The 21820-nt window shown below is 45.3% G+C and overlaps 1 protein-coding gene across 2 annotated transcripts in view; it reads right to left on the reverse strand.

Moving 5' to 3' along the window:
* Positions 1-2339: 2339 nt before the first annotated feature.
* Positions 2340-21820, reverse strand: part of LOC147642241 (long chain base biosynthesis protein 2d-like) — a 45914-nt gene continuing 26433 nt past the window's right edge. For both annotated transcript variants that reach the window (XM_086804350.1, XM_086804345.1), the window contains exons 4-12: positions 6627-6772; positions 6421-6545; positions 5455-5548; positions 4050-4213; positions 3768-3929; positions 3532-3658; positions 3068-3234; positions 2862-2969; positions 2340-2781 (exon numbers count right to left, since the gene is read on the reverse strand). In XM_086804350.1, coding sequence (XP_086660476.1) covers positions 2695-2781; positions 2862-2969; positions 3068-3234; positions 3532-3658; positions 3768-3929; positions 4050-4213; positions 5455-5548; positions 6421-6545; positions 6627-6772 — 1180 coding nt within the window. In that variant the 3' untranslated portion in view covers positions 2340-2694. The remainder of the gene's footprint in view (positions 2782-2861; positions 2970-3067; positions 3235-3531; positions 3659-3767; positions 3930-4049; positions 4214-5454; positions 5549-6420; positions 6546-6626; positions 6773-21820) is intronic.

Consider the following 21820-nt stretch of genomic DNA (forward strand, 5'->3'; position numbering starts at 1 on the left):
TCTTGTAGGTGGTCCAGAAGTCAAGTCCTTAATACCACATACAATCAAAATTGAAGCTCTTGTAGGTGGTCCAGAAGTAGGACAGAGTCAAAAGGGCTTTTGAAAATCCACAAAACAACAATATAAATGTAACTTCCACACCTTGGCCTCCTCAATGGTAGGTCGATGAGTAAAGATAAGATCCAAAGTAAAGTGGTTTCTCCTTCTAAATCCTGATTACCCTATGATTCTTTATCACTTTGCAAACAAACTGGCCTCCAAAATTGCCCCATAGATCTTGGCCATCATAAGGCCTCTAATTGTTAAGATTGGTGGGGGGTATCATGACTTATGGATGGGGCGATAGCATGGATGGTCCAAGAAAGAGGAAAGCATTCACATAAGGCCCTATTGAAGAGTTGCCCATTAGTTAAAAGATTCTCCCACGAACAGAAAAGCCGTGAGTATAGTTAATATAATTGTGAAGCCACCATGCATTGCTGATTGGTCTCTATAAAATGCAGCCATACTAATATATAATAGAAAATGCGCATGTATATATTATGATTAAAATACAAAGTCATGAACTAATATAGTGGGATGATTTATATAACACAAAATGTACATGTTTACATTAAGATTAAAATGCAAAGTCATGGTGCTATGGATGAATAGTCAACTAAGACAACTAGCTAATGCCTTAAAAATCATTTGACATTCTGTTAAATTACTCTTACGTTTCATTTTTAATCGGAGCAGATTATTATGCTATTCAAATGTTATGAACATTGGTCTTGCCTATTCATTACATTGCATGACACTAGGCAGAATTGAAAAAATATATGCTATTCAAATTTTATTGACATATTCAATCAAGGGCTTCATTAATTTATAAATGTTCACTGACCATTAATAAATTAATGCCTAAACCTTAGTATTAAGGTTCAAGCATCGCCTTGACCTAGATTAATGCCCTCGACCACCGAAGTTCTCGCATAGCTGAGGCAACTCCCAGACCAGGAGAGAGAGAGAGAGAGAGAGAGAGAGAGAGAGAGAGAGAACTTGCACGTGTGGCAGACCGGGAGAATATATATATATATATGCCCCTTACAAGCAAGGGTGTCCTCTTGTCCTCTCACCCAAAAGCACCACCCCAGAAACAAAAGGAGCTTCGCATTAGTCCCATCTTCTCATATATAGCGTGAAACGAAAGCATCCAGAACACAAACACGCTAGAAGAGACCATATAAATTCAAACCTTACAATTCACTAACTTACCACCATCAATAAGGTCCTGCTTTGGATTTAATTAATTAGAAACAAAATTTAGGAACCATATTCATTACATTGCATGACAATCGCAAAATTTTTAAAAATCAACAAAAATGGAGACTGTAAGATTTTGAGATTCCAAAGATTTTGAGATTCCAAAGAGCCTAATGTTGATGTTCAAAGTAATGAACCAAAGGTAGTCCTAAGTTATCAAATGTTTACTATATTATAGAACAATCAAATGTCAACTTCAAAGTTCTTAATTTGAGTGTTCCAATATTAATTGGTGGGATGATATTGATGAAGCATTATGATTATTCTCAATGAATTTCTCACAAAAGAATGTCTTGCTAGTTGTGTTGCTCATTAGACGAGGAGCTACCATTTTCCATCTACGCTGTCAAATGGATTCATGCAAAATCAATCATTGTGGTTAATAAACTTTTTCAAAAAGTATCTTGAATGGGTTAAGAAGGGTTATGAATGGGTTAATAAGGGTCATGTTCATGGAATCATGATTTGTAGAGCTTTAAAGCAAAAGAACAAGCACATTTCATGGGATGATTGGTCATTGCATCAAAGATACGCATTAAGTAGCCAATAGAATATACACAAAACACAAAATTGTCAATGTAATGTGCTCAAATGCTTCCTTGGTTATTGCAAGAAAGATCTAGATAAGCCTCATTTTACAAAGATACGCATTCAGTAGCCAATAGAATATACTCAAAACACAAAATTGTCAATGTAATGTGCTCAAATGCTTTCTTGTTTTTAACTAGTAGGCTGTGCCTCCTTGTTTGGATCTAAGGGAACCTTAGTTAATGTCGAGCTTCCCTGTTAATTAAAGATTCTCCTACGAAGAGTAAAATTGTCAATGTAATGTGCTAAAGTGAAAAGCATCTAAAATCATAAGTGTGAATTGCAGCCGCCGGATTGTAGCTAGCATGCAGTTCCCAAGGAAAGAAGAGAAAGCATCTATGTAGCTTAGGAAAGAAGAAAAGCATCCACGCAACCCTACTAGCGTAACACCCTCCCCACCTTCATCCAATCCTAGCTTGTTGGATCTTGCAAAGCAATAAAAAAGGTGGCCAAGATTGAGATAGCTTCTTATTTTCAAAAGAAAAAGAAAACGAATGCTCCAATCAAAAGGGTCATCCTAGACACAAAACACAAAACTACACTGGGTATGATTTCTGCATTCTTTACATGATATAAGGTGAGCCTACCATTGGGTTTCAAGGCATTTCCATACTCGATACACTCAACTCATCCACCATTACTCGGCATCCAAGCTAAGCTAGCTGAGCTGCTCATTATCTCAAACACCATTACTCCCTCCAAGCTAAGCTAGGTGAGCTTCTCATTATCACAAACACCAAACATGTATCGTGAGGCAACCAGCTCTTCAACAACACTTAGTCCCCCATTTTCACAGTCATGTCAATGCATCTTCTTTTTCAAATCGTCCTCCTCTGTAGCACTAGGAAAGTACTTCAAGTGCACCATGTCACTAACTTCATTTATAACCTGCACCACACCCACCTATGAAATAAATACTCAGTATAGAACTGTGCATTAAATGCTAATATGAATTCTCAAAGCCTCACTTCCAGTCCACGCTGTAGATCTTCTCTTGTATGAGCTGCTGAGATACAAATACGAGCCCTTGATAGCAGCAACGGTGTGGCAGGAAATGCAACTGTTACTACCGCAACCTGTCCCAAACATTCACGAAACCAAAGGTTTTATCCAATTGATCTATGAATGATTTACACTGATAAAACGCCATAGGAAAAACCTTTCATGTACATACAGCGCGTTTGAAGCATTCTCGTGAGAAGGCTGGGATCTTGGCAGGGTTGTACAGCATAATCGGCATCACCGGGGAGTCTGGGTCCCCAAGAACCTCGCAGCCCATTTTTCTCAGCTCTTCTCGAAAAAAGTTGCTGTTTTCCCTTATTTGGGCTAGCTTCCTGGCCCCTGGTAAAGCCCACTAGTTAGTATTAGGCCCTTTCACATATTCTCTGCCCACCTGCTACCGCTGTCAGAATCTAACCACGGGCAGGGGGACCAAGCATGTCATAGCCCCTTACACATATACTCCACGGGCAGGGGGACCAAGCATGTCACAGCCCCTTACACATATACTCCACCTGCCAGCCTGCCACCACTGTCAGAGAATCTGACCACGGGCAGGCTGTTGTGAAAAGGCCATTCTTTACAAACATGCCTTGTACTAGTAGCCATGCAAATTATTAAGAGATGTTAGAAATTTGCCTCGGTCAGAACCGTCTTCGCCAAGGATAACTTTCAGAGCCGAGATGACCTGTTGCACTGCTGGGGGAGACATTGAGGTTGCATAGAGATGGCCAGGGCTTACATACTTCAAATACTTTATAAGCTCCTGCACCAAATCAACAATTGTATGAATCCAAAAACGGCCCATTCGATCTCAACTCCATATCTTGATGCTGTGCGTTGAATGATCAATTGCACCTTCAAAGGTTACGTACCTTTGAACCAGCGATGTAACCTCCACATGACCCAAAAGACTTCGTGAAGGTGCCCATCATGATATCAATGTCTGCTGGATCCACCCCTAGAAGCTCACAAATACCTCTGCCCGTTTTGCCAATCGCTCCAATGCTATGTGCTTCATCAAGATAGATATATGTCTGTTCTAGCAGATTGCCGTTAGTTCAGCCTAACATGTTGCAAATGTTGAGCCCAGACATGCATGCAGCTTGCAAGCTTACATATCAAAAGCAGAAAAGTTAGCATGCAGACAGTCGGACCTTATACTTTTTGGAGACTGCAACTATTTCGCTGAGTCTGCAAAGCTCTCCTTCCATACTGTAAATGCCCTCGACCACAACGATGATTTTTTTCCAAGGCCTATGGGTCCGTGGCTGTCCCTCAGCAATTGCTTCTCGCAGAACCTCCTCCAGATGTTCCGGTACTGACCAGAAATAGTTTAATCTAATTATTCAATTGAAAAATCAGCAATTCTTCCAAAAATTTGACTGTTTCAACACCTCCCTGAGATAAGAATCAAGCTAAAACTGTGTTCCCATTCTTGCAGCAGCATTTGTTTGGTTTTGCACTGGAGCCTTGGGCAGCTAGTTCAAGAATGGGCTGTCCCACCACAGCTGAAAAACACAGCCATGCATGGACGATGGAGACCAGCACTTTGACAGCCCCTTAAAGCAATTTAGCCCCCATGTGAAGGAGCAGGCAGGAATCTAAAATCGTAAAGATACATCGTGTTCCAAGGGTGGAGTGAACCACATGTTTGAGGATTATCAGTACGAGATCATCAGTAGCTTAACAATCAGGGCATTCCAGAAAGACCACTATGCAAATGTGCCCTGCCAACATTATGTAATGTCTTAATTCCTCACACAACAGCACATGATGCATCGGCATTCATCAATGGAACAGGTAGGGGTCAGTCTCGAATTCGCTTACCAACCAAGAGCCATAGATCCAAATGGTAGCCGCTCATGGGGCTAAATAAGAAAGTTTGTGCATCTACAATGAACTTGTAAGACACTGAATCACCCTCGGAAGGGCTTCAATCACACAGGCTGATCCTGGTGGACCAGTCCAGACAGTCACTAAGCAGCGAGGATGCAGCTTTCTCTGCAGGTTCGAAGAAAGGAAAAGCCAAGGCTTCTTGCTTTATATACTTAAGCCTAACTTACTACTGCTTTTTAGGTCAATTACTGCATCCACGAGCGGATTACATGTGCACACGCTTATCTTTGATCATCCTCTATTTTATTAGAGACTAGATTAACAGTCGGTCAATCCATCCTGCTAATTCCACTAGGCATGAACCTTAGTTAATCGATCAATGCTACCTACCCCTATTTTTTAACCCTAGTCAAACAGGGACATAAACATAATAACATGTTCCATCTTGATAGATGTGATACACATGCTTATAGAGGAGTTGAAGCAGTTTCACAATCCCTGAAGTGCCATACAAACCATTGCCCTGTAGACCATTCTTACACAAACTCTGTCTTTGTGGTGAGTCTTCAAATGGAAAGCTAAAAAACCACAATACTTCGCAGTATGTATAGGCAGTTTCAGCTTAAAACAAGCAAAGAGACTCACACGACCAGCTCTAGCTAGACTTCCACTAAAGAGTGCACTAAAATCAAATTTAAGGGTATAAGGACAACAAGGTCTTACTGTTATGCCGAAAAACAGCCACTTTGGCACCCGAGCCACGTGCTCCTGCCACTATTGATGAGTGATTTAGAGAGTCACTTATGATGAGGCCCCCCTGAATCAACAAAATCTCAGTTATGTTAAGTTGCACATTTTGTGTTAGTCTTGTCATTAAGAAAGATTTGATCCCAGAGATCATTTTGAAGTAAAGTATACCCATATTTATCCAGTGACAATTTGATAATATTGACGTAAACTTACACAACAGTTCATTACCAAAGCATAATACTCAAGTTCTATGCTTAAAGTACTCTCTCTGTACAGGGCCATGTTTGTGTACGTAGCCTAGGTGGTGATGTGATTTCTTGGTACTATGCCTAGGTCTCCCACATTGCAACCGAGTCAAGAAAGCAACACTGCCTACCAATGCAAGAGGGAAACATCTTGGTGACAGATGCAAACATGCTCACATGGCAGATATTGACATCGCATGTGTTATACACCTCTGTTCTACAAATGTATTGCAGTGTATTGCATTGAGCATATGACAACATAGTGTCAAAAATGCTTAAGACTGGCATCCCCATATTGACAGCACTAATTCATCAAAATAACCCGTTCTTGTTTGTGTAAGTAGCCTACATGGTGATGTGATCCCTTGGTAGTATGCCTAGGTCTCTCACATTGCAATCAAGTCAAGAAAGGGTCACTGCCTACCAGTGGGAAGCATCTTGCTGACTAATGCAACCATGCTCACATGGCAGATATTGACATCTCCTGTGTGTATACACCTCTGTTTTACCAATTGTATTGCACTGGGCATATAACAACATAGTACTAAAAGGCGTCAAATCTGCTTAATACCGGCCTCCCTTCTAATTCATCCAAATAGCCCCTTCTTGTCTATACGGCACTGTATGGAATTATCACACATCCAAAAAAAAAAAAGATGAGCAAATAAACACACAGCTGACAAGCCAGGTATACCTTTCCTACCAAGGATGGCAAAGTCGTGGAGTTAGTAGCAAAACCCATGCCATAGACCATTGCAGCAGGCTTTCCAACAAACCTTGCAATCAAATCTTCAAGCTCCTTGTGCAACGTTGTATTCCCTGCAGAGAAAGAAAACATGTAAGCCCATAAATTTTGTATGTTACCAATACAACTAGAGATTTTCAAAAAAGATGCCTCACCACCATCAACACGGCTGCTGCATGTGCTTTGTGCAAATTTTCGCAATGACTGAATCACTCGAGGTGTACAATACTCATCCGAAGCAGCAAAACCAAGGTAGTTGTATGAACCAAGATTTAAACAAGTCTGTGTCTTCTCTGTTCGACTGGGAAACGTGACGTCAATTATTTAAGGTACTGGCAGTACAACTGAAATTCCTTACTTTAATCATCAAGACTTTTAAAGATATTTCATGCCTAACATAGCGAAACTACTTATTTTTGCTTTAGAGCTATATGCAGATAACATGGTCCTCATCTCGGACTCAGCCGAGGGTTTGAAGCGACACTTGGATGAATTGCAGGAGAGGGACCTCACCGTAAATCTTAAGAAGACGCTCTTTACAACACTTCATACCCGTAAACATTCTTTCACATACAAAGGAGATGAGATTGAGTGGGTCATATCTCAGGATCACCTATCCTAGCCCACTCTTTACTACACATCCTACTGCCCAAGCACAACTGGCGGGGGATATACCGCCCTTGCTTGCTTGGAGAGTGTTTTCAGGCCCACTTCCAAGAACCTAGAGGCTAGTACCACATGCTAGCTATTTGATGCTTTGGTTTGCTTGGCGGTGATGTATGGGGTGTCCCTTTGACCTTTCTTCTATTTTTTCTCTTTTCTTTTTTTTTCTGAAAAATAAAGCTAAAGGGTTTCTAATAAAATTTTACAGTAGTGACTCAGCTCTAGTAAGTATAGTCCCAGACCCATACATCTCTGATCTCTGTAATGCAACCGGTGACAAAGGCCCGAACCTCTCCATGAAGAGACACTGGTCCCATGCCATAACTACTGCAATTGGTCAACTTAGGGTGTCATCACATCACCTTCGGATTGAGACAGGGAGAGGCAAGGACACCGGACATGTGTCTGTGGAGGTAGCTGGGTCTCTCAATGAATCCATCCCCAATGACCCTCTAAAAATGCTCTCTGTAGGGCTGGAGATTTTGGGAAGCTCGGTCAAGGACATTTATCGGTCCGGTTTGTATGAAGCCAAGTCAAATCGACGTAGTTATCTGTTGCGCGGTGAGAGATCAAGACGGGAAGTCCAGGGTGAAGTGGAAGGGAGGGACGCACCGAGGTGGTCCATTCAAAAGCCACGTGACACAAAACTTGTGGTGCATTCATACCAACAACTACTATGACCCTCCCTTGCAAAATAGTCTAGAGGACTCCAGAGCCAACTGGAGGAGGTGGTCTTTATGTAGTGTGTAGACATACTCTATGCATGTGATGGCATGCTACATGGCATCTATGACGAGATGGACTGATCCGAACTCGGCCAATACTATGGCATATGGCATGCGTGCAAGCATATTATAACGTGCAATCTCTCCACTTTAATGTAGTCGTTTCCCAAATCTGGTGGCGACCACCACCGACCAACCCCCCATCTCCTTCTCAGCGCAACATGCAAGAACCCCCCCCCCCCACCCCCCCCCCACCCCCCCCCGGGCGGGGTTTAGGAGTACGAGGAGGGTGCACTGGTGCACCGGCCTGCTGCGTAAGGAGACGGAAACTGCCAACAAGGGTGGCCAGCGGAGAGAAGACAAAGAATGCATTCACGGCAGCATTGCCAGTGAATGACGAAGAAGGTTTAGTTCCAGCACATCATCCAGCGGCGAGTAGAGGACAACGGGGAGAAAAAAGAAGAAAATATATGAAGCAGGTGCAACAGCGGTGAGGTCCAATGAGAGAGAGGCAGGGCGGTGGAGACTACTAACGAAGCGCCCCCCTCCCCCCATGACTCGGGGCATTTGCTCTGCCTCACTCCCACGTAGCCCATCTCCATCCTTTGTGCTTCGCTTCCGCTTTTACCCCCCCCCCCCCCTCCAAAAAAAAAAACCCCCTAAAAAAACCACTCATTCGTGCCAACCAACCCTCTCGCCACCTTTTGCTAGCAAACCCCTCACCCTCTCCTTCACTTCCGTGTAGCCCTTCCCACTCCCTTGCTAGCAACCAGCCCCCTCACTCCCTCTACTCACACCCCTCGCTAATCTCCAGCTCTCGCCATCCTCACCTTCGCTCCCTTGTAGCCCTCCCCACTCACTCGCCAGCAACCAACCCCCTCACTCTCTCTGCTTCACTCATGCATAGCCCCTCGCCAGCACCCCCCTCCCTCTCTCTCGGCCCTCGCCACCTCTTACACTCCCTTGCTAGCAAACCCCCTCACCAACCCAACCCAACTCCCCCCCCCCCCCCCCCTCTCTCTCTCAGCCCTCGCCACCTCTTGCACTCCCTCGCTAGCAAACCCCCTCACCAACCCAACCCCCCCCCCCTCTCACTACACACATACTCCCCCTCCATCACTAATTCCCTCACCCACTCATGGACTTCTCCCTCCAGGACTCTCTTAGTCTCCTTCACACTCTTTCTCAATCTCTAGTCCCTCTCTCCCTCTCCCGGTCTCCTCTCCAACTACTTCCACCTCTCTTGTTGTTCCGCTCCCATCTCTCTCTCTCTCTCTCTCTCTCTCTCTCTCTCTCTCTCTCTCAATCAATGTCTTTCTCCGTTTCTTCCATTTTTCCCTACTAGGATAAAGAAAATAGCTAGAATTTGATTATTAATTATATGTTATGCATAAAGCCTAGATGTTGAAGAATAAACTATGAGATTAGAGGTTTTATGATCTATCTCCAAGAGGTTCTCAATATATATCTTCTACGAGAGCTCAGAGGATTTCCACTCGACTCCCAAGCCGTGTGAGTTACTTCCCGACAATAAGCAAAGGCTCAACCACGACAAAGAATAATGGCTCGTGGAGGACGTTCAGAACGCAGAGGATGTGGGCATCCAAGGACAGTTGACTGCGATGAGGATACAACCGAATCTCAAATAGAGGTAGCTGTAAATGTCCAGCTCACCTCCTTGTAACTGGAAGTATTGGACCTCCACCTTGGCGTGTAGCTGGGATCAACCCTAGAAGTTTTTGATTAAGAAAAGGGATTGTCTTATGCATCTAACTAGGGAATTTTTCTTTAAGAAAATACAAAAGGTTAACTCTCTCGTGTGAGAGTTAACCTTTAAGAAAATACAAAAGGTTAACTCTCTCCTGTGAGAATGTTTGTTGCATGGATTACTATGTGAAACGTGGATGTAAGATTACGACAAGGCTGGTAATATATTCTAAAGTTTTTGAAAAAATAAACCAAGGGACGTGTTTCTCTTGGGATTCCGAAGTGATCGGTCCGGGACAACGGGGTATTCCCCCACCCAAGGCAACCAACTCTTGAGTATTTACAGAGTTGAGGCAATTGCTTATAATGGTTAACCGACCACAAAGCAGGGTGATGGTTTCGTCTAGGATTGCGAACCCGAGCTTGATAGGTTTCATGTTTTTGTAGGTGAGTGAGGGGACATTTCACCTTACTAATATGTGATAATTTATCACCACAACCGCTACAATGCCTAGATTGTATGTAACTTGGTGCGGCGAGGGATGTCTTTCCAGATTGTGTTATAATTAAAGTTTATGACTGTATATGTATTGTTTCTATAATGGTTTGTTGACATTTAAGGGATCCTTTAAGGAATTCTGTTATGTAATGTATTTGTACCAACAATGTGCTTAGTAATTAAAAACCTCATAGTTGACCATATTCTAAATCTTGAAAGCGGATGGTAGGGTGGATAAGATTAGTCGGATACTTTCCAAAGCAAAAAATATAGATAAATATCCGTGTCGTGACCCTGCCCCACGAGGAGCCGTGCGGTGAGTCTTCCCCTCTCAGTGTCATGTGCACAGTGTGTATCTACCGTGTGCTACACGCACGCAAGACTAGCTTCGAGGTTTGGGGAAGCTTGGAGCTAAGCAGGCTGATTGGTGAGCTGAGTTAGGGATAGACTAACGGGCGGGCGCCCAAGTGTGGACGCCCGATGACCGGCCAAGAGCCTATAAAAGCGTGGCAAAGGTTAGCCATTAGTCATATAGAGTCTCGCGTGATTTGTGAGAGCTCTATGGTTTGGAGCCTGGATCTAGTGCAGACGTGCACCTGCTTTACGCAGCCGAGGATCTCGAGGCCCGCGAGGGTAGCTTCCTGGCGGTATGGGACGTCGCGAGGAGGAGATTGGTCGGTATGTCAACCTAGTTAGCTCAGCTCGTGGCCATGCGAGGACAGCCAAGACTGTGGGCTTGCCCATGCTTGTCATGGTTGGGGGGGGGGATTTGACACTCGGGCCGTACCATGACACCCCCACCCGCCCGCGCGGGCGCCCAAAGCCGTTACGTGACCCCCCGCCCGGAGTCGTGCCGTGACCCCCCGCCCGAGGCCGTGCCGCGACCCTCTCGAACCATGCCGTTGCACCCCCAAGCTATGACCCCCCTGCCCAACGCGATGCCGTGAGCCCCACCCGGTGCCATGCCACGCCGTCCCCAGCCCCCCCGCAGAGCCATGCCGTGACCCCCCTGGCCATGCTTTGGCCTCCCCCTCCCAGAGCCATGCCATGACGTGAGCCCCACCTGGTGCCATGCCGTGACTCCCCTTGGCCATGCTTTGGCCTCCCCCTCCCAGAGGCGTGCCATAACCCCCCTCGAGCCCAGCACCACGTCCTGGGGATGGAAGGGGTGAGGGCAACGCACCGGGTGGAAGGGGGTGTGACAGCACATCTCTGTGGCGGTGTTAGGGCACCGCACTTTTTTTTTTGGGAGGGGGGGGGGTACGGGGAGTGAAGGGACCACACGAGGGGGTGGACAGCACAGCTCCACGAGGGGGACGAGGGGTGTGAGTACATGGCACCGTGGGAGGTGACGGCATAGCGCTGGTGGGGATGGCGGCATTGGACCGTGGGGGGGAAGAAGGCATGGCTCGGGGGTGAGGGCACCGCACCAGGTGGGAGGGGGGTGTGACGGCACATCTCTAGGGGGGGGGGGGGACATGACACCGGGCATGACACCGGTGTCATGCCCGGTGGGGGGGGACATGACACCGGGCATGACACCGGTGTCATGCCCGGCACATCTCTAGGGGGAGGGGGGGTGGGGGTGTGGGCACTGCACCGGTGGGGTGACGGCACGGCTCCGCAAGGGAGGACGAGGGAGCCGGACCCGCGCAAGAGGGGGGGGCGGGGGGAAACGGCACGACCAAGGGGTGGAGGCGGTGAGAGCACAGCACCGGGTGGGAGGGGGGTGTGAGCACACATCTCCACGGGGGGAGCAAGAGGGGTGTGAGGGCACCGCATGAGGGGGTGACGGCATGGCTCCACCGGGGGGGGGGGGGGGGGGGCAGACAGCACGGCCTTGGGGGACAACACGGCTCCGAGGGGGAGTGACAACACGGCGCTGGTGGGGATGGCACGGCCAGAAAGGGGGGGGGGGGGGGGGGACACGGAATGGCACCAGGGTGGGGTCACGGAATGGCACCGGACGGGGAGGTCATAGCTCGGGGGGTATGACAGCACGGTTGGAGGGGGTCGCGGCACGGCTCTGGGCGGGGGAGGTCACAGCATGGCCCGGGGAGTCACGGCACGGCTTCGCGGGGGGACTGGGGACGGCACGACACCCCCCCCCTCTTGGACCGTGCCGTGATCCCACCCCAACCTAGAGACCGGTATATCGAATAGTCAAGAATTGGCTGCCGATTAGGTGATCTTCACAGAAAGCTTGGGGTGTTACTTACCAGTGAGATCCCTCTCTACCTCGAAGGAAGGGAGGGTACCGAACGGATCTTACAGGTCGTATAGGAGCCATGTTAAGAGTAGAGAGAAGATTTAATTACGACAATTGAATTATAGGTACGATCCTATCTGAGTATTGATCAAATAGTAGAAATACTCAAATTGACCTTCGACCATTTAGCGGTCAAACCAATAGACAAACGGACAGCTTGGGCAAGTCACTTTTTAGACTTCTATTGACCGTCAGCATCAAGGATGAAGTTTCTACAGTTTTCCTCTACTCGTGAATGTATATTCGCTAGTAGATTTGAACTTATAGATGCTAAGCTATGCATCCTTCACATTTTAGAGAAGCTTAGGATACTAAAATACTTCATATTCTATGGGACTCTTTTCCCAGATCCAACTGTCATTGCAAATGAGGAGACTCCTTATGCATCCCAACACATCTACGATCAGATCACTCAATTCATCCCTAAGCATAGGATTCATTATTGCGGTAGGTTTCACCGGGGATTTTCAGGGATCTCTGATTCCATAAAAATCTATGGCTTGGATTTTATTAAACAGCCTCCCAAGTTTGTCCTAGGGATAAATAACCTTCGAGAAAGTATTGTAAATCAACACGTAACCTTGTTCACAAAATGTATTAAAAAGTGAATATTATCTCTTTGGGTTTTCCTTAAGTTTGACATTAAAGCATGTTCTCTCTTTTCATGTCAACTCAGATATCTTTAGTGGGATCCATGAGAGTGGGAGTGGATTGATGCCTTCAATCCTTTGAAAAGCCTTCCTTTTTTCAGTTTCACTGTCCGGAATGCCAGACTTCTCCTCACTCGACAGATGCATAGGATCCCTACTCTCAGGCCTCATTGGGAGAGCTATGCTATTTCTCCAGTGATACAGCGCAGATATTAGCATAGACTTTGGCACTCATACAGAAGGAGCCAAATCTCTCATTTCTTTTGGTTATCCTTACATGGTGGTGGTCTCCCCACTAATCAATGGAGATCAATTTTCGGAGTAGCACCTTCCTGTCCTAGGTGTGCGGCAAATTCTAAGACCGTACAACATTGTTTATGGGAATGCAACACTGCACAGCAGATTTGGGGTTCTGTAGCCCAACTCATGGGCAAATTGAGTGGCCGAGCCATGCATGTGACTTGGGGGGCAGTTGCTTGGCTCTCCCAATCTGGTCCGTAGCTTTTTTAGATTGTTGTATGTTTTTCTCATACTTAATAGAAGTCTCTTTCGGAAAAAAAAAAGTCTTAATCAAAAATCATCCAAGAAAATGATCATTGAGCTAGTGGCAAGGAAGTAATTTCCCAGCATACCATAGGGAATCTAGAGTTTGATCTCGATGGTAAACCAACCAATTGCTACTTCCATGTGATGCCCTAGTGGCAAGGAAGTAATTTCCCAGCATACCATAAGGAATCTAGAGTTTGATCTCGATGGTAAACCAACCAACTGCTACTTCCATGTATGCCCCCATAGGGAATCTAGAGTTTGATCTCGATGGTAAACCAACCAACTGCTACTTCCATGTGATGCCCCTGGGTATTTATGATGGTATTCTTGGAATGGATTGGTTAAAAGCAAAAAGGGCTGCCATCCATTGTGAAAGTGGATAAATCTCATTCAAGGACACCAAAAAGAAAGAAGTAGTAGCTTCAGGTAGGACTGGTAGACCCAACTTATAGCTAGTAAAGGATAGTAAGTCACTAAATGGTCTCAAGAAGAATCAAAGGGTGTTTGTAGTTAAACTCAACAAGGTAGAGAAAGATGCTACAAGAAGTGGACATGATTGGCTATAGCACTACAAGGATCTCTTCCCAGAGAAACTTACCAAGATGTCTCCACAAAGGGAAATTAAGCACGAGATTGAGCTTATTCATGCAGCACAACCAATGGCCAAAAAGGCCTATAAAATGTCAGTTTCAAAATCAATAGAACTCAAGGGACAACTCCGATTGATATTAGAGCAAGGATTCATCAGGCCAAGTGTATCACCTTGGGGAGCTCCGGTCTTAGTTCAGAAGAAGAAAGATGGAACATTACGGTTATGCATTGACTATAGGAGTCTAAATCAACTCACCGTGGAGAATAAGTATGTAATCCCTAGGATTGTCGAACTTCTAGATCGATTTCACGGAGCCGAAGTCTTCACAAAGATTGATCTGAAGTCTGGATACTATCAAATTAGGGTCAGGGAAGAAGACATCCCAAAGACACCATTTAACTCTAGATATGGACATTATGAAAACACCGTGATGCCGTTTGGATTGACTAATGCCCCACCAACATTTAACAAGCTCATGCAAGATATATTCATGAAGCAGCTTGACAATCAAAATCATGTCTTGGTGTTCTTTGATGATATTTTGATCTACTCTAAGGATGAGAAAGAGCACGAACTCCAAGTTAGAGAAGTTCTAGAAATACTGAGAGAGCATCAACTCTTTGCTAATAAGAATAAGTGTATCCTTCGCAAACAAAATTGAATATTTGGGATTCATTGTCTCTTAAGGATGTAATTTCAGTAGACCCAACATACGTAAAAGATATAGTGGAATGGCCTCAACCGTCCAACATCAAGGAGATTCGAGAATTTCTCGAAATCACAAGGTGATACCGTATCTTTATTCAGGATTATGCAAAGATAGCCACACCTTTCACCAAGCTACTTAAAAGAATACAAAAATAATTTGGACTAAGAAGCATCAACATAGTTTTGATAAACTCAAGGTGGCTCTCACAACTGCAATTATCCTTCAACTGCCAAATTTTGATGTAGATTTTGAAGTAGCATTGAGTAAGAAGTCCTTTGTGGTTGCAATCTCTATGCCAAGTAACCCTTTACCTATGAAAGCGAAGAACAAAGTAGCCTTAGACGAGTACTTTGGACATATTTTACAACTCATGGTCCAAACAACTCACTCTGAGAAAGAGAGTAGGATAATCAAAGATTACACTCTTAGTGATGGATGCTTATTCTATCAACTAAGAATGTGTATACCAATCATTAAAGAGTTAAAAGATCAAATCCTACGTGAAGCTCATAATAAGCCATCGGCCAAACATCTAGGATATGTAAAGATGTTGAATGTTCTACAAAGGAGTTTCAATGGCACAGTAAAGCATCTCATGAGCAAAGATATCCCATATGGCAAAAACAATGGCTCTCCAATGCATCTGGATGATGAAATAATCATCCTGCACAATAAGCCACACTGTCCTCTTGCTTGTTCCTTCAGAACCTACAGCAAAAGTCTAAAACCAAATGGAAACACGTTAACTGTGTTAGCCAAAAAGAAAATCATGCATCATTCTACATATGGCACACATATGCATGACACACATATGCATTCGCAAACAATATGCTCCTCAAAATGCTCTACCTTCTCCAAAGTAACAGTCTAAGGGCTGCTCGCAAGCCTTACGTCCATGGGCATCCCGCAGGACCCACGACTGAAGGTAAAACATGAGCATATGAAAGCACTCAATGCATTCAAACACTACATCCACTAAGTACTTTCCCACATATGTCTCATGGCCATCCCGCAGGAGTTACACCCAATGGTGCATCCATGAACATAATAAAGCACTTGATGTATCATACCAACATACATGCAGCACCTGACACAATGCAGAGTATTTCCCAATGTATTCTCAATGGTACCAGGATCCAATGGCACCAGAATACAAAAATACCTCTACGTCAAAAAGTGTATGCATACATGCACAAATAGAGTTCGATCCATATTTCCATGAACCAAACCAACTCTAGGACTGCTCGCAAGACTTATGTCCTCCATAGAGTTATCCATAGTTGTAGTTAGAGTTCCAGGTGCGCGCGACTGTGAACCTTACTCAACCACCATCTCCTGTGACTAGTACACAATATCATAGAAGTCCCATAAGCAGATGTACTGTCAGCCTCAGTACCTTCGGGTGAATACAAAGATGTCACCAAGCGACTCCTAGATAACAAATGAGCCTGTCTGTAACAACAAGGGAGCGGAGGTGCTACCCCCCTCTTGAGCATCAAGCAATGCTCCAGACCTATGCTCTGCTGAACCTGAATGAGTCGTAACAAGAGTCGACTCCAACTGATAGGCATCAAGATAAAGCTGCAACTCCTGAGGTGAATCTGCTAAGTCACCCTCCTCCATCCACTCCGCATCCATCAGTGAACCTCCTCCATCCACTTCGTATCCATCAGTGAACAGCTCTTGAACTTCACAGGATAGCGACGGGAAACTTTACCCTGTACCTTATGTGCCAGTATCTGCTCGGGAATAAGAACCTCGTCAAGTTCCTCTGCTTCCGTCTGAGCCTCATCTGATACATCCTCAGGCACCCAAAACCTGCTTGCACTCCACCCAAGTGATAAGCACAAGTCCTCGATGAAGCATAGTAGATCACCACTAACATAGAAAGAAACTGTCTTCCGAACCCATGAAGCCTCTATGAAGATACCACCGGTGACAAACTGTCGAAAGCCATAGCCTTCAACGCATCTCCTGCACCATAACACTTCAACTGCTTCTTGTTCCTGGCCGACTACTTTCTGGTCCTTGGTGTCTTTTCTCCTGAGCTTCATCTTCAGCTCTTGCTCTTCACCTCATATAGGCAAAGACACAAAATCCTGTACTGAGTCCTGCACTTCCTTTTCACTTTCCTCATGTTGAAGCTTTTGGTGTGACTCTCATGAGACAACCACGAGCTAGCCCCCTTAGGAAAGTTGGCGATTGTCCCGACCAAAGCAACCACGGACTCGCCTCCTTGAGAAAGTTGACGATGTGTCCCGGCAACGGAACCTTGTAAACCGGCCTTCAGAAACCCAAAGGGCAGTGAAACAAACACTCGCACATAAAACACTTCAACGCCATTGAGGACCTAGAAAAGGAAAACAAACAGGGGGAGCAAGAGTGCTCCTGCAAAATAGTACACGGACACCGATTGGCCCCAAATCGCAGTGGCGCCCCTTGCGGTATTTCTTTAATTGATTATAAGAGCTTTGATTACAATATAAGGCTGGAAACATAGCCGTCACAATAGAACCCCTGAAGCCTACAAAGAAAGTAGCCCCTCACCATCCTTTGTGTTTCGCTTCCGCATACCCCCCTCCCGCCCCCCAACCACCACTCATTCGTGCCAACCAACCCTCTCACCACCTTTTGCTAGTGAACACCTCACCCTCTCCTACGCTTCCGTGTAGCCCTCCCCACTCACACAACAGCAACCAGCCCCCTCACTCCCTCTGTTCACACCCCTCGCTACTCTCCAGCTCTTGCCACCCTCACCTTCGCTCCCTTGTAGCCCTCCCCGCTCACTCGCCAGCAACCAGCCCCCCCAACTCTCTCTGCTTCGCTCATGCGTAGCCCCTCACCACCCTCGCTAGCACTCACCCCCTCTCTCTCAGCCCTGCCATCTCTTACACTCCTTTGCTAGCAAAGCCCCTCACCAACCCCCCCCCCCTCTTTTCACCACTCACATACTCCCCCTCCATCACTAATTCCCTCACCCACTCGTGGACTTCTCACTCCGAGACTCCCTATCTTAGTCTCCTTCACACTCTTTCTCAATCTCTAGTCCCCCTCTCCCTCTCTCGGTCTCCTCTCCAACTACTTCCACCTCTCTTATTCTTCCACTCCCATATCTCTCTCTCTCTCTCTCTCTCTCTCTCTCTCTCTCTCTCTCTCTCTCTCTCAATCACTCAATGTCTTTCTCCATTTCTTCCATTTTTCCCTACTAGGATAAAGAAAATAGCTACAATTTAATTACTAATTATATATTATGCATAAAGCCTAGTGGTTGAAGAATAAACTGAGAGATCAGAGGTTTTATCTCCAAGAGGTTCTCAATATATTCTACCTAAGAAAGGATTTCCACTCGACTCCTGTGTGAGTTACTTTCCGGCAATAAGCACGGGCTCAACCACGACAAAGAATAATGGCTCATGGACAATGTGTAGAACACGGAGAACGTGGGCGTCCAAGGGTAGTTGATCGTGATGAGGATACAACCTATCCTCAAATAGCGGTAGCTACAAGTGTCTCCGAAGGAAGTGGAGGACCAACTCACCTCCCCGTAACCGCTAATATTGAACCTCCACGTCACAGTGTAAGTGGAATCAACCCTAGAAGTATTTTATTAAAATTGTCTCATGCATTTAACTAGGGAATTTCTCTTTAAGAAAATAGAAAAAGTTCTCTCTCATGTGAGAATGTTTGTTTCATGGATTGCTACATGAAATGTGAATGCAAGATTAAGATAAGGCCGATAATATATTCTAAAATTGTTAAAAGTAAACCAAGGAACGTGTTTCTCTTGGAGATAACCATTCCGAAGTGATCGGTCTAGGGTAGCTGGGTATCACCCCACCCAAGGCAACCAACTCTTGAGTATTTACGGGGTTGGGGCAACTGCTTACGATGGTTAACTGCCACCCACCTGTGTTTGTGAGAAACCTGTACATGGAATCTTATATCAAGAATCTTAAAGATAAATATAACTTGGACATGTTGTCTGACCTAGCACGGCAGGCTTCATGATTAGACATGAGTTCTTATTCTGGAGGAACCCATGAATGGACATGCCTCCATCCCTAAGCGGGGGAGTATGATCGGACATGCTTCCATCCCAAAGTGGGGAAGTATGATTGGCCATGGACATACTTCCATCCCTAAGTGGGAACGTGTGATTAGACATGCTTCATAAAGCATGATGAACAATGCACTCTTACCTTTATGGAGGAGAGTATAGATGGATACAAGTGTATTGAACGGATGGAATTCACCTTAGACACATGCACATTAAGTTGCTTGATGAACTTGCATGGAATGCTATTTTGGGAATACATGAACACATTGCCATTCATCCTTAAGCATCAAATGTTTGCATGTTACTCGTTGATCATCTAGCCACTTGTATTTTGCAAGAGGTTAAGTATTCTTATCACCTCACAACTTTCAATTTCAACAAATTTTAAACATATATTAACTTTTAGGATCGAAATCTGATTTAAAAGCTTTGCCTTCATCTTTTGGGAAAACAGAGGTCAGAATTAGAATCAGAACGTTCGAAAACCCCCTAGGCAAGCCCCCAAAAAAAAAAAACTTGGGCGGCTATACGACTGCTGCCAGGTGGCGTGTTGCAAGTACAGAACTGTATCGGTACAACAAGTGAACAGGCTGATTCAGGCATGCGCAGCACAGTCTGTACAGTTCTGTACGGACAGATTCAGTCAGGTGCTAAAGACCTGTACGGACAGGTGCAGAGTGTTAAAGACTGTACCGTCCAGCAGGTACAGGTGGCAACAGCTGCAGGCGTAGAGACGGTACAGACAGTTGCAGGCAGTGCTGTATCAGAGCTTATTTGGTGCATCAGACAGATGGTTGCAAGAAGGCAAGTACAGACGGGTACGATTGGCTTCACGAGTGCAAAACCACGAGCAGATTTTGGTAAGCTCTTAACTTGTTCATCTATCTTTCTTTCCATTGGCTTATGTCTGCTACTACAGAGTTGTGCTATCTGGCCCCTTGTGAGAGGAGGGGTATGGTAGATTGAAAGGGTGGAAACAGAGATTGGACAGTGAATGTATGTTTATGCTGAATTGTGAAACCATGTACATGGGATATGCCAGATGTGTGCTCAAGGCTACCCTGTTGAATGGTCTTGGCTGATCAGAGGGAAACACAGAGTGTTGCTTCTGTGGGACACACATCTCTGTGTGAATCCTCTGTGCTAAGAGGCATTGTGGGCTGCCAGATTGGACATACAGGTGTAATCCCCTGGTTGGTTTTGTTGTACTCAGCTTTACATCTTTTTGAAATTGAATAAAGAAATACCGCAAGGGGCACGAAGCTTTGGGGCCAACAGGTGTCGTTCTCGTTTCAGATTTGGGGCACTCTAGCTCCAATCAAATTTGTTTTTATATCTGGACTACAAGTGGGAGGGTGACTGCTAGTCTACCGCACTTTGGTTTCTACCAGAGGCCGGTTTCAAGGTTCCGTCGCCGGGACCTATCATCAACTTTCTTAAGGGGGTGAGCTCGTGGTTGACTCGAGGAAAGTCATCGCTGAAAAATTCAGCAACATGTCTGATACAGAAGACGAGTACTTTTATCAAGAAGAGGAAGAGCAAGAGACCTCTCCTGAGAGAAATGAATCCGAGGATATTCTTGCAGGAGAACAGGCTGCAAATGATGAGCAATATGAGGATGTAACACAGCCAGAAGATGTGCCTAGTAAAGAGGAAGATGATGCTCAGTTTAAAAATCGTTTGGCTGGTGTTATGGATGTGTTTATGCAGCTCACACAAAGTGAGAAGTTTGCTGAATTTATGAGATCCCGTACAGAGCCTGAAAAGAAGAAGAAGAAAGTGCGTTCTAAGAAACCTTCCTCAGGGTCATAGTGGTGCCTTCCCATAGGATCCATCTTTTGGACAGTTTCCGAACATGCAGCATGCTTATGGTGCTAACTCTCAGAGTTCCTTCTTTGGACAGCCATCTATTCCTCAGCAGACTATGCATCTAGGTTATTTTGGTGGTGGCTCGGTGTTCCAATCTATGACTGGGGGTTATCCTCAGGGAGGCATGGGTATGCCAGGGACTTTTGGAGCAAATTTTCAGCCTGGAATGCAGGGGAATATGTATGGTGGTATGTAGTCCGGAATGCAAGGAAATATGTTTGGGAGCATGCAACCTGGAATGCAAGCAAATATATATGGTGGCATGCAGCCCGGTATGCATAATGGTATGTTTGGAAACATGGCTGGAATGTATGGCAAGCCAGGTGTGGGAATGGGTAATGTTGACCCTATGATGGGCATGAATGTTGGGGGCAGCAATCTTGCGAAGCCACTTCCATACGATAATCTAACGCCTATGGGGAAGGCGAAGGATTATAAGGAAGGGGGAGCTGCTGTGAAATTTGATACATTCAGTGGAGCCAAAGATAAATTAAAAGCACTTACCTTTTTACAGCAATTTGATGCTGCTTTTTCTGGGGGTAATTACACGGAGTCCTCTAAGGTGAGAAAAGCTGCGACTTTTCTCAAAGGCAATGCATTGCAGTGGTGGTCTACTCTTCTTCTGCAGGGCATAGCACCAACTACTTGGGTACAATTTAAACAGGTGTTCTCTTCCGTATGGCTCACATCTACATTTGAGGTGGATGTTATGACTGCATGGCACAAGTTGGATGCTTCAAAGTGTGAAAATTTGGAAGATTATAACAAGAAGTTTTGGGAAGCTTTACTCCCAGTGACTTCTTACCGTGCAGTGCCTTTGTCTGAGCAGGTAGAGAAGTATTGTTGTGGGCTGCCCAAAGAGGTGCGTGACTATTGTATCAAGACTCGAGTAACGAACATGTCACAGATGATAGAGAATGCTATGACAGCTAATGCGTTACTCACTGGAGTCTCATCTGGGTTTAAAGGCAGTAAGAACTTGAGCAAGAAAGTTGAAAAATATGGGCATGCTTCGCGTGATACAAAAGGGTCCACAGAGACACGGTATAAGAAGTTGCCA

This window comes from Cibotium barometz, chromosome 1, assembly GCF_041138505.1.
Source record: "Cibotium barometz isolate CiBa-2024 chromosome 1, ASM4113850v1, whole genome shotgun sequence".
Classification (NCBI taxonomy): domain Eukaryota; kingdom Viridiplantae; phylum Streptophyta; class Polypodiopsida; order Cyatheales; family Cibotiaceae; genus Cibotium; species Cibotium barometz.